This window comes from Castor canadensis, chromosome 2 (genome assembly GCF_047511655.1).
Source record: "Castor canadensis chromosome 2, mCasCan1.hap1v2, whole genome shotgun sequence".
NCBI lineage: Eukaryota > Metazoa > Chordata > Mammalia > Rodentia > Castoridae > Castor > Castor canadensis.
This window is the reverse complement of record NC_133387.1, coordinates 104611141-104624397: the sequence shown is the minus strand read 5'-3', so window position 1 is coordinate 104624397 and position 13257 is coordinate 104611141. Positions and strand designations below refer to the sequence as shown.

At 49.3% G+C, this 13257-nt stretch overlaps 1 protein-coding gene across 1 annotated transcript in view; it reads left to right on the top strand.

The window, feature by feature from the left end:
• Adcy1 (adenylate cyclase 1) overlaps positions 1 to 12655 on the top strand; it is a 141219-nt gene extending 128564 nt beyond the window's left edge. The window contains exon 20 of the mRNA XM_020177063.2: positions 3664 to 12655. Coding sequence (XP_020032652.2) covers positions 3664 to 3966 — 303 coding nt within the window. The 3' untranslated portion in view covers positions 3967 to 12655. The remainder of the gene's footprint in view (positions 1 to 3663) is intronic.
• Positions 12656 to 13257: the final 602 nt, after the last annotated feature.

Below are 13257 nucleotides of genomic sequence, written 5' to 3'. Positions count from 1 at the left end.
TCATCACTTGAGGGGAGCCATCTGGTTCCCATGAGATGATTGCTTCTGCTCCAGGGTGCAGCCTCCTCATTATAGGTCATTGTCCTCATTTGGAGGAATGTCTGTCCTGCAAGTCTCCATTGTTCCTTATGGGGAGTTTCAGTCCCTTGTCATAAAGGTGTTATCAGTTCTGTCCTTTCTGGAATCCAAGGTGATGTCAAAGTGACTGCAAAGAGAATGGCTTAGAGCAAAGACAGATACAACATGGAGGCAGGGATGCCAAGCTTCTCCTGTTTTTAGTTAATTTGTGTGCCCAAGTAAGGAGTCAGTGCTTTTCAGCAAAAGCAATTTGAGTGCCTCTTACAGGACCATGGCTGCCATCCAGATGCCAGAGGAGAGAAGGGCTTTGTACTGTGTTTAAAGGGCAGACTGCTGTGCACACCCACTACATCTGCAGAACTTCTGGGCCACTCAGGTAGAACAAGACCTGGTAGCTGTGTCATCTACTAAGAGGCTTAGAAGGCAGGAGCCTCTCATTTTATCAGTGTGAGGGAATGGCCTAGCTCTTCACGCTTCACTAAGAATAGCACAAAACCTGGTCCTGGTGTGCTCTGGGATAAGGCCCTGTGAGACACATGGAGTTCATGACGGACTACCCAGCTCTCCCTTATGGTCTCTGAGGACCTGTGGAACTGGGCAGCAAACACAGGGTATTTGACATAGGGCTGGTGCCCTAATGCTGTGGTTGGGACATGAGCTAGGTTCCTTGCATGAGGGAAGAGTCAATCTGATGCCGTGAAAGGCCTGAGCAGGGGCTGGGTGTATGGGTGCATGCATAGCTACTCCAGAGGTAGGAAGACTGCAGTCTGAGGCTGGCCTGGCAGAAGTATGAGACCCTATCTAAAGACAAAGGAAAGCCAAAAGGGCTGGGGCTGATACTCAAGTGATAGAGTATTTGGCTGTCAAGCTTCAAGGACCCGAGTTCAAACGCTAGTATTGCAAAAAAAAATGAAGGTCCAGCAAATTTGACGGAAAAAAATTATAGGGTGCTTACAATAAAAACTTAAAGAAAACTCAATGCAAAACTGACGTTCTCAACAGCGTTCAACAGTGGTTAACAGTACCCCTCGCCCTGCCTCAGTTACCTTGTTTGGACCGTGTAGGAGGCAGGTAGTCCATTCTCTTCACCAGAGCCTCCCCTCATGATGAGGTCATCTATGGAACCTCTCTGCATTGCTTTTAGTTGTTTGATTTTCTGAGTTTTCTTGTACTGAGATGAAATATATATAAAATGTACCATCTCAGTCATTTTTAAGTGCACAGTCAAGTGCCATTAAGCACTTCCCCATGTCACAGCCATCCCTCTCTGCACATGTGTGGCATGGGAGAAGGTGACTTTGAGGCAGATAGAAAATAGGGAAAGACTGGGACTCTTCAATCTGTGTAACTTAACCTAGAGCATCTCAGGTCAGACACCCTCTCTCTCTCACTCTGAAACTCTCATTCAGTTGCAAGGGTTCCTTTTGTTTTCTTTCTTTTTAAATTTTTTGTTAGGATATATTCACTGTACAGGGGGATTCATTGTGACAATTCCAAATAGTCTTGCATTGTACATTGGTTAGGTCACTCCACCATCTCTCCTCCTTGGCCCCCACCCCACTTAAAGCAGTTGCAAGAGGTTTCTTTGTTCTATTTCATATAAGTATATGAAGTCCATCTACCATATTCCCTCACCTTCATCTCCTCCATTTCCCCCCCCCACAAGTACCCCCTCCACTGTACCTATTTTACAGTACTGACTTTCATTATTAATATTTAAGTCAAATGGGTTTTCTCAATGCATCCCCGCTGAGTGTATATTTTGCTTTGGTCAGTTCAACCCCTTCCATTGCTCTCCCTCACCCCTTCCCTCCCACCCCCATTATTCAACAGCTTTCAGTGCACATCCTTATGTCCTCTACCTGCACAGATGTGATGTTTTATGATATTACTGATGCTCTATCATTCTCTTTTCCTTTCCCTCCTCCCCCGAGTTCCATAGAGCAGTTCCACTGTTAAAACGTGTCCTACATGTGAGTTTGTATATGACCATGCTTGTTTTTGTATATATGTTTATCTTTGGATCTATCTTCCACATAAGAGAAAAAACATGTGGCTTTTGTTTTTCTGAACCTGGCTTACTTCAGTTAACATGATGTCCTCCAATTGCATCTATTCACCTTCAAACCACACGGTGTCATTATTCCTTATGGCTGAGTAAAACTCCACTGTGTATCTATAATTTTCTTGATCCATTTGAGCTGCGGAGCTACAGAAACCTCCACCCTGTGAAAGTCAGGGTACCTGAGAATTAGCATAAACACAGAGTGACCCATCACCAAATCCCTCCCCACTGCCAGGTTATTAGGAACTGCCTGAATCTTTTCATCCAGAGAGTCTGCCCATTTTTCCTGCTTGCATCCAACCTGGCCAGATGGGGCCACCATTGCCTGTTGTAATGCCTTCCCTTACCTCTAATAAACTCTATTACCTCCCTTATTACATCTGCCTTTCTTGCCTGGAGGTTCCATGCCAGACACAAAGAATTTGGAAGTCTTCTCATCAGAGACTACAGGAGCCTATAATTTGGGATGGATTTCATTGTTTTAACTGAAAATGGCATATGGGAGGGAGGCAGGGAGAGAGAGGTCCCATTTCTCTCTCTCTCTCTCTCTTTCTCTCTTTATCTTTATCTCTATCTCAAGACAAAGCAGTCCTGTCCTCTGCTGGTCCAGGACTTTGTTGAGAACAAAGTCCTTCTTAGCCTCTCTCGTTTTACCTTTATGAAGCAGGGGTTCTTTGAGCTACAACACTGGTTGGAGGAGAGAGAGATAGAGAGGGGGAGAGAGAGAGAGAGAGAGAGAGAGAGAGAGAGAGAGAGAGAGAGAGAGAGAGAGAGGGAGAGGAAAGGAGGGAGAGGGAGAGAGGGAGGGGGAGAAAGGAGGGAGGAGAGGAGGAATGGAAAAGGGGAGAGAGAAAGGGGGAGGGGGAAGGAAGAGGAGAGAGAGAAAGAGAGAGGGGTATGGGAGAAGGGAGGGAGTTAAGAGACACCCTGGTTTTCTCCTGGCAACTTGCCTTTGCCCTCTCTATGTTCATGTCTCCCACTCCAGGGCCCCAGGTGGCAGCTGTATCCCAACCCTGGCCACTAAAGGCACCCCCACTTGCAATGGTGGACTTAGCTCTGCGCTCTACTTGGGATGAAGGGTACTGGAGCCCTAGGCCCAGGGAGCCTGTCCTCCATTCCTCACACTGCTGCTGGGCCCCCACAGCCTCTGGCAAGTGCACAAAACATCTGCAGTGACTCCCCAGGCCCTGCTGGGTCCTGTCCCGCACTGTGTGGGCAGGCCATGGCACCCTCCCAGTCCAGTGGTCCTGCTTTGTGAACTGTGCTTCTCCCACTTGTCCAGGGGACAAACCATAGGATTCCTGGACAGTCTCTGCAAGGTCACATGCTCCTTGTGGAGATGGAGTGGCTGTCAAAAAGTGATAGCCCTGGGCTGCCAAGATGTGAGGTAGTCAGCGTGGGCAGTGGGAGAGACAGGTTGAAATGGCACACCATGGGGCTCCCAGACCCCCAGAAGATCTTCCTAACCCCCATGCTGCCCATGACCCAGAATAACACTGGCTTCTCTCTGCTTGTGACAGGTGACTGAGGAGGTCCACCGGCTGCTGAGGAAGTACTCCTACCACTTCGTGTGCCGAGGCAAAGTCAGTGTCAAGGGCAAGGGGGAGATGCTGACGTACTTTCTAGAAGGCAGGACTGATGGAAGTGGCTCCCATACCAGGTCCCTGCACTTGGATCGGAAGATGTGTCCTTATGGGAGAGCCGGAGGCCAGGCCAGACGGCCCCCACTGTGTCCTGCAGCCAGACCCCCAGTACCGGCTGGGCTTCCCCCAGCCCCCAGTGGTCAGTACCTGCCATCTGCAGCAGCAGGAAAAGAGGCTTAGTGGATCCCATGTTGGCCTCTGGAGGTGCATGCGGGGTGAGGATGCTCCAGGGTGACATGGGCCACTATATCTCCGGCCAGGAGCAGCTGGATGAGCACAGCAGGTAGCCCTGGCCAAGCAGGAGAAAGAGCATTGGTCAGGTGTGGCCCGAGGGCCAATGGGAGATGTGTCCACACCACGGCCCTTGGGGGCATAAGGAGCCCGGTCTCTTTCTAGCAGATTGGCATTGACATTGGGACCTTCAGAGTATCTGCCAGGGTCACAGCAAGAGCTATGGAGGTCCAGCTGGCAGAGAGAAAGCCCACCATGAGTGACCCACATCAACCTGGCCCTGGAGGGTCCTGGCATGTGGATGGCTTCTGCTCTGGGTATTGGCTTTGAAACCTAGACTGGGAAGTGAGCCCTGCTGGGCAGGGCAACAAGGACTGGGTGTGTTCACACCACAGGCACGACCCAGAGCTGGTCAGCTCTTGGACAGGAGTGTTTTGAAAGGATTGAGAAGCCACCTCTCACTGTAGACTTTTGCTAACAGTCAGAGGCAGGTATTCTGGAGACCTCAGGGGTCCTGCAGCCCCCACCTCCATCCTCAAGGCCGGCACCAGCTGCTCTCTACCTGTGCATTCTCCCTACCCCTGCCCCACCTATGACAGCTGGGTGCTTGTCTCTCTGCACCCTCACTATGTGTTCAAAGAAGAGACAGCATGGACCTGACTTGCCTTCTCAGTGGCGTCGTCTTGAATCCTGTATATTTAACAAGAATCAAGGCTTCATTCCTGTTGAAAGCAAGTTTCCTTGATGGAAAGGAATCAGCCCACTGGGTCAGAAGTTTTAGAGTTAGCAGAGTATGTGGTTCTGAATTCAGGTATCCCTGTTCCAGTGTGCAGGTGAACTTGTCGACATCTGGGACCTTCTGCCTATGTTTCTTGATGATGGAAGGAGATGAAAGTCAAGGATGTGAGGGACAGAGGCCTGGGGTTGCTGGATACAGCCTGGCTCCTGAAAACCTCTGACCTCACTCATGGGGAGGGATGCAGCTTGAAATGGGGTGGGGAGTACATTCTGGGCAAACAACAACAGAAATGTCCAGAGAGCCTCATCTCTGAGAGGTGGCCACGAAGGTTTGTGTGGAGCTGGCAGGCCTGAGTCCATGGCTGTATGTGTGCGTGTGTGTGTGGCAGAGGGGGGGTTCTTTGCCTTACCTCCTTCCTGGGGGGGTCCCCAGGTTTTCAGAATAGGAGCAAAGCCCAGACTTCTGACAGAGTGTGCAGGTGGCATCCCTGGCTCAGCCCTGGCTGAGTTGTGTGGCTGCATACACGTGCAAGGGTAGCAGTGTCTTTGGCCATAGCTGGGGTCTGGGTAGCTTTGCGGTCAGCCAGCACTGTGGTGATTGAGGTAGGCTGGCCACCTGTCCCTATGGGACCCAGCTGGGGCCAGACTCAGAACAGAGGTGGGCAGGTGGACAGTTTTGGGCAAGAGTGGGGGCTCTGTACAGAGCTCTCGTGTACCTAAGGATTACAGGTTGGGGCTGTGGTGATGCTGTCCCTTTTTCCTCTTTCTGAGATGGCCATGACTTTGTGAGGCTGCAGGGCGGGGTGGTCTCTGCTGCCTCCTGTGGAGGGTCTCCAACCTTTGTTGGCCCTGCATATCTGCCTTCCTGGCATCTTTCCCTAGCCTGGACAGACCTAGAGCTCACAGGCAGGGCCCATGCAGACCCCAAGGCCCCACTGTAGACTTCAAGAGTGGAGAACACAGTTGGCTTCATCCTTCTTGGTGGGCCATGTCACATGTGTCTGGTGTTTCAGCATCCTTCTGGACAGGTGGGCACTGGCTCCCAGGTAGCTGAGGACAGGAGGAATGCTCTTGGGGTCTGTCCCTGTGGTTGGAGTGTCCATCAGATTTTGTGTTTACAGGCTGCTCTGAGGGCTCCTGAGAAAACTGGCAAGTCCTCTAATGACATGTCCAAGCTAGGCAGAGGGCTTGGACACCTTGCCACCCACTTCTTGTGGCTTCTGCCTCCTCTCTGCTCCCAGGCTCTCCTGTCTTCAGGACAAATGACTCATCCTTTAGTGTCCCGCCTTTCCACTAGGACTTTCTCACCTGTCTGCTGTTCTAACCAGAGTTGAAGCAGTCAGCTCAGACAGGAAGACACCAAGCGAACAAGCACACTGCAGGGCAAAGGCGAGGCTGGCCCTGGGCTCTGCAAGGTGTGGGGCTGCCTCCCTATTCCTGCTGGGCTGTGGGTTGCCATTCAGAAAGGCAGATAGCCTCTGGCATGGCCCGGGCCTGTGGATGTGTGCAGCCACAAAGTCAGAGTGGTTTTGCAGAAGGGACTAAAGTTAGAAAGCTTAGGATGGGAGAAGACCTGAGACTGTTTGGATGAATTCACTGAAAGCACATGGCGCTCAGAAATGGACAGGGAAAGGGCAGGAGGGCTGGCAGAGACGTGAAGCATGCTCAGTATTGAGCCCTCATTATTAGTTTGAAGATGAGGACAGGACCTCACTGGAGACACAGAATATGAGAACAACCCCAGCTCTAGCCAGCAAGGAAGCAGGGACGTTGCTCCCACAACCACAGGAGCTGAATTTAGCAGCAAACTGAGTGAACAGGAGGCAGACTCACCAGAGCCCTGGCCAGTGACACCTGAACTTGACCCGTGAGACTCCAAGCAGAGCCAGCCCCCCTGCCATGCCACATCTGAGCCCAGGGTCCACAGCTCTGCATGACCACACGTGAGTGTGCAGTCATGAACTCACATGGATATGTAGGCAGAGCCACTTGGTGTGGTTAGAGCAAGAGGAAGAGCCACCGCAGGGGACAATGCTGCCTTCCCTGGGCATAGGACTGTTCTGTAGTACGTCACATACACAGCAGCCTCTGCAAGGTCTCTACTTCAGGAGCAGACGTCTCCATCATCAGCAATTCCAAACCCTGCCTACTTCCTGTGAGGTCAGGAACCACATTTAGCCATAATGTTCCTTGGGGGAGGGGGGTTGGTGAAAAACAACTTCCTTTTTATTTGTGATAAGACTGTATTATATTGCCTTATTTATTTTTACTCTTGTACAATATTCGTGTACAAATGTTAGAGCCATTCGGGTAGGATTCTCTAAATTATTTATTTTAAGATGCTCTGTAAATAGTGCACCAGATACAGGTGCTGCCTGCTCACTTGTACCAAAAATGAGGAAAGGCCCAGCACCCACGTCAGCCCCTGCCTGTCATGCTGTGGCCCTTGGGAAATGACCCCGTGTGTTCTCTTCTTGACCCTAGCATGCCTCCCGTGCCTGACACTCTAGAGTAGAACAGCCCCAGAATGCTTCCAAATGCTTCCATGGGCCGTCACCCCTCCCCTGGGGCCTGTCCTCTCTTGGGGTGTCCATGTCCTACAGATGGATGCTCCACATTGTCTGACAACCCAGTGTTTCTCAGACTCTAAAGCCACCAGGGCTTCCGGACCCCTTCTGTCATAGAAGCAATAATGCAACTCTTTACTGTGGAGACAAGTCTGGCCCAAGCAGACTAGTAATCTAGAGACCAGTCATGCATACATGTTTGCTGTAGGGGACTACCACCCCCAAGACCCCTAAAGTTCTAGCTTTGGCCCATTGGTTCCTGCAGCCATGCTTGGTGTCCCAGACAGTGAGTAGACCAAGCTGGTGGCCTACCCTTGGCCCCACACTCTTTCTCAGCCAAGGAAGAGATGAGGGCACCCTCCCCGCCAAAACCAGTCCCAAGTCTGTGTCCATCCTTGAGTTTCAGTTCTGGCCTCATATGACCGAGGGTGGTGAGCTGAAGAGTTTGTCTCAGCAGAGCATAGAAAGGATGACATCTCAAGCCTTCCCCATGGTGTGCCATTTTGGGAAAATGATGGCACATGGTAGGTTGGTCCTGGTGGGAGAAGGGCCACCCAGCTGGGACACCTGTCTTCCATTGATGAAGCAGAAGGTATGCTGAGGAAAAGCTGGGGATCTCTGATTGCTATGGAAGAGATTTCTGGGTGTGGCGCATTAGGGTGCAGCCAACCTCCCATGATTCTGTGTTTTTATTTGCATTTTATAGGAAGGCTATGCCATAGTCCTCATAGCAACCTGTGTCAACTATTTGCTTTAATAGCCACTTTGGAGGGTTTCACCTGGCATGTGCACCTGTCTGCCCCTCAGCAGAGTGGGTTTGGGGCTCCCCAAGTCCAAGGGACCTCATTCACAGCTGTGAAGGGCCTGAGTCCAACATGCTTGCAGGGTTATAGAGCAAGGACACTCTATCATGTATGTTACAGTCACAGGGAACGGTCTGCTTACATGCATTGTGCTCCTAGTGACACTTGTACAAGAGGGTCACAGAGTGCTTGCCAGTACTTACATTCTGAAAAGCTGTGCAGAATTGATGCCTGCCTACAGAGCGACCCCCACCCCCTGAGTTGCTCTTGGTTTTACAATGGATTCAAATTAAAACAAAATGCACACATGACCCCCTCCCCGACCCTCCTTAAGAGATGACCAGATTTCAAAATATTCAGTTTGGTCAAATTAATAAAAGGCAGGCTGTGGCCAGGCCTGACCTAGTTTACTCTGGGCTTCGGAACGTCTTCCTCCCCGGCTGCAGCTCATTCCTCATGCTCACACAAGCCAGTAGTTTCTCATTTCCACCTAGAGATCCAGGTTTGAGAGTCAGTGAGTAACGCAGTCAGTGATTTTTGCACAGTATCTTGGGCTTTTGTTTACATTCATGGCTCCTTAGGGTCGGGGATTAGAGGAGCTGTTTAAGGTGGACTTAAATCAGATTTGGGGTCTGCTGGGAGGATGTAGGGCCCAGAGCTCAGTGAGCAGGATCTGGGGCCACCCTGGCCAGTTGGGATGTGGGGAGTTAATCTTTGTAGCTCGGGTCTTTGCATTGAACTTGGGAGCCAGCAGAGAGAGGTCCCACTCAAAGAACTCAGATACCTAAACAGCTATCAACACTTGAATCATTCCATACTCTTTGGCATCAGAGAGGAGATGCTGTGGCTGGGTGTCCGCAGCCTGCAGAGTGAATGTGGTAGAAATGGAATCTCTTTGACCTCTTGCAGTCTCAGCCCCTCACGTCTTTTAAATCAACCAGAGCCTAGTGGGATGACACCAGTGTCCCAGCTAAACTGAGATGGAGGCTGAGGGGCTGGAGCTAACCAGCCTTCTGGAGGGAGGCAGAAGTGGTGGCTGAACCCCATCTGGAGGGCAGAGTGGGGACAGAGTTTAGGGAGCCACTCCGAAAGGTCCTGGGCTCAGTGGCAGGACAGAGCTGTACTGCAGATTTCCATAGTAGATTCAGGTGCTCCAGGGTGTCAGGCCGTGCTGCTGGTGGATGTGAGCTGCCACAGGCTCGGTGCTGCTGTGTGGACTGACTGTGAAGTGGATGTCTCTTACCTGGTGGCTCTTCCCTCTTGTAGGATCATGTACCTGGAGAGCATGACCTCAGAGCAATATACTGGGGTGGAACAGGTGTGAGAGCCCTCCAGGACTGCCTCACCTTGAGAACACTAGGCGACACTTTGGAATGCATCTGGGATTTCCCACCTGTCTTCCTGCATGGTTCACACCCTTGATGAAGGCAGGTCCAGTAAAAGGATGTGAGGAGGTTTGTGCATTCCATAAACACCACACATCCAACTTCAGATGCTGTATTCTGGGGCTAGACAGACATCTCTAAACAGCATGCCCCCATCTAATGACTCAGAGATGTGTATTTTCAAGTTTCTTTGAAAATTCAGTCTATTCTTTTCCCTAGCAGACCTGTTCACTATATTTAAAAAATTGCTATTCCACTGGAGGCCATACTTAGTTCAAATCAGTGTGTGCACCTGTGTACATGTGTTCTTGTGTGAACATGTATGTTCATGTGTGTTCATAAGAATAAATCAGCCCTTCCTAGGATGAAGACAAATTCATCTAAGGAACAAAATTATATTTGAATATAGCCCGATGACTGCCAACTGGAGTTGGCCAAACCATCGCCCAACCCATTGTCTTGACTTGACTTCCCTCCTAGAACACTCATCAGAGAAGGAGGGACAGAAGTGTTTAAGACACCATGACCCTTAGGGACGGTCCCTGAGCCTCTGTCCATCACCAACTGCCAAGTCTCTTTGATTTATTTTCTAAAAGGATCTGAAATTTCAGCACTAAAGTCCAGATACATTGAAGCACTAAGCTAGTCCTATTTCTGTTTGGTTATTTTTGTTTGGTTTGTTTTTGTTTTGACACACATGGAAGCCTATCGAGAGACTTCAGGGTGGTTGTCTGGCAGGAATTCTTACAGGAGAAGCCCAGTGGGCCAAACCTCAGGCATCAAAAGCCACTTCCTTCCCTCCCAGCTATTGGACCCAACTTGGAGGCCAGGTCTTCTCACTTGAGTATGTTAGTTCCTATCTCACTGAGCTGTGGGAAGAGTAATAACAGACTGGTTATGGGTCACAACTGGCTGGAAAAGATATCTAAGAATCAGAAAACCAAACACAGTACTGCATCTGACCTGGTGCCATATTTTACCTCCTGATGGGTGTTGGTCATTTTAGATCTAATTCCTTCATCCCTTGTGAAGTTGCTGCCTTTCCTTCAACAAGTCACTGGATCCTTTCTGTTCCATACTCACAGCCCCAGGGCAAGGGGAACCATCACTCTCCTGTCTAGTTAAAATAAGTCTCCATAGTAGGCCTTTTGGTATAGCCATAAATGAAGAAAACACTCATTACAAGCTCCAGGTCTGATTTTGCAGTCACTAGGGCATCTGCCCAAAGCCCTCCATCATCAGCCTGTGGAGGAAGTGGTGAGGTACCTGAGTACATCACAGCCTGAGAGGAAGGACCAGGCCTCCGGTCCTGTTCTGTCTCACCACAAGCCCTTGTGTTTTGCGTCAGATTTGGCAAACAGAAAAATCTGCAGAAATTGTGTTGGCTTTGATGGAAAATGATAGCTTGTCTGCACTGTAGTGCCCACCATGGTGGAGACAACACTTGTTCTGGAACCCCATAATGGAACATGTAGCCAAGTCTTCACTGACTCCTCATTGGCTTCCTATGGCTAAATTGGCACAATGCAATTCCTCTCGGCTAAGCCCTATTCCTCCTTTAACCTTCTCTGCAAGGAATTGAAATTGTAGACTGGGCAATCACTACTTTGTCATACCACTCTTTACATTCTAAAACTTTTTTGGAACATAACTCATCATGGTGTCTAAACTGATAACAGACTCTCCTTATACAGGGACAGAGCAGTGGCACCCACCTGATGCTCCAAATTACACATCATTTCTCCACTGACACCAACCAGCCAGCCCCCAGTTGCTGGGGTTTTGTGAGCTCTGGAGAGGCTGTTGGTGGTGTCAGCCATAACTACCCTGTTCCTCCTGTGCCATGAATAGAGCCATTCTGCATCATGGACACAAGCTACTAATGGGGTACAGGCAGTCAGGGTGCCTTCCCAGGGATTAGAGGATGTTCAAAGAGCAGATTTCCCCAGGAAAGGTAAGGAATAGATGGATAGTGAGAAACTCTGTAGGTCCTTAAGAAGAGGTGTGTGTGTTGTTGGGGGTGGGGCGTCCTGGGTATTGGTCCCTGTTGATACTGGGCCATGCAGGCTTTCAGATCACTTGGTTTTACCAACTGCTTCCAACCCCTTATTGAGAATTCCTGTTTAAACAAACAATAGATCCTAGATTAACTCCCAAGAGATTTCTGAACTCTCCTGGACTTAAACTTACATGGGTCCATCTGCAAGAACAGTTTTGTTCAGAGTGTCCTGCCAGGGGGCAGCTGTCTCCCAGGGTACATACAACAAGAGATTATCCAGACAGCAGCCAGAACCTGTTCCTCACCTCCCACCAGCAACCCCCCACTCAACCCCGGGCCCCGGGCACACAAAGCACAAGTCTCAGGGGACCATTCCCACATCGTGGGGATCCCAAGGAAGCCCACAGAGCCTCTTGCATCCACCAGGGGTGTAGGTACACCTGGCCACCAGGGGCTCGTGGTGTTACCTTCATCCCTGTTAAAGCTGCGTTTATGCAAGCCATTTGCACTCTGGAATTGCATGCTGTGAAGTTCCTAATTGTGTGCACCTTAGTTTGAATTTGAAATCATGCATGCACAAAAAGGGACAGGCCTGGGTGTCACCACCTGTTGGACACAGCATCCTCTAAGCATCCTCTAAGGGTGAGTCCCAGGGGGACCTGAGCTTTGTGTAGCTCCTGTACTCAATATGCACCGTCTCCTCTCAGTTCAAATCCCCTGACCACCATCCTCTCAGTTAGGCTGATTTCACACCACCTTGCACAAGTGGAAATGTCATGACTACATGCCATCTCTTAGCGGTAACTCCATTCTGATTTAAGGTGAGACCAAAGCCCACTTCTGGATCTTCTTACTCAGAAAAGTCAAGAAAGCACCTCCATCCTTCTCTGGGATGAAGAGTGAAGTGGGCAAGATTGGGGGGAGGGATGTCGTCTCCCCCAAAACAACTCACTGAGAATGCTTCTGTAGACACGAGAACACGACTATATTTAGAATCACAATAACTCTCACGGGGTAACTTCTCACGATAGATTTGTATATCAATACGGGTCTATTTTTATGTCAACAGAACACTGTAGAGCACCTTCTAGTCTTTTTCAAGATTGTTCATTGAAACAAGTAATTGAATAATTTGTCCTATTTTTATTTAAAAAACAAAAAGTGATGGGCTGCAATGTGAACTGTGAATGTATGTTCCTTAATTGCAACTTTTCTACCAAGTGTTTGCACTATACTTTCTGGAGTCTTATTTAACAAAAATAAAGGAAAAAAATTGCTTGACTACAAAATAGTCATCTGGATGTTTTAAGTCCCTACTGGCTGTTTCACAGACTGCCAAAGGGGAATTTTATTATTCAAAGTATTAAGCATATAATTTTCTTTTCTCACTCCAGCCCCAGTTACATAATATATATTACATAATATAGGATATATTTGTAGTACAGGGCAGATTTATTGTGATAATTGCAAATAGGTTTGCATTGTTACATTGGTTAGAACCCTCCCACCAACTCCCCGCAACCCATACACAGCTCCCTTAAAGCAATTGCAAAAGGTTTCTTTGTCCTATTTCATATTTGAAGTCCATCCGCCATATTCCCTCACCTTCATCTCCTTCCTTTCCCCTCTGGAGTGAGCTTTCTTCTCACTCCTGGTTATTACTGAACCTAACTGGGTGGTGATGGGAGATGCAGAAAGAACAAAGGGCAGACAGACAGACAGAAAGTTGGGGCCAGGTGTGCTGGGCA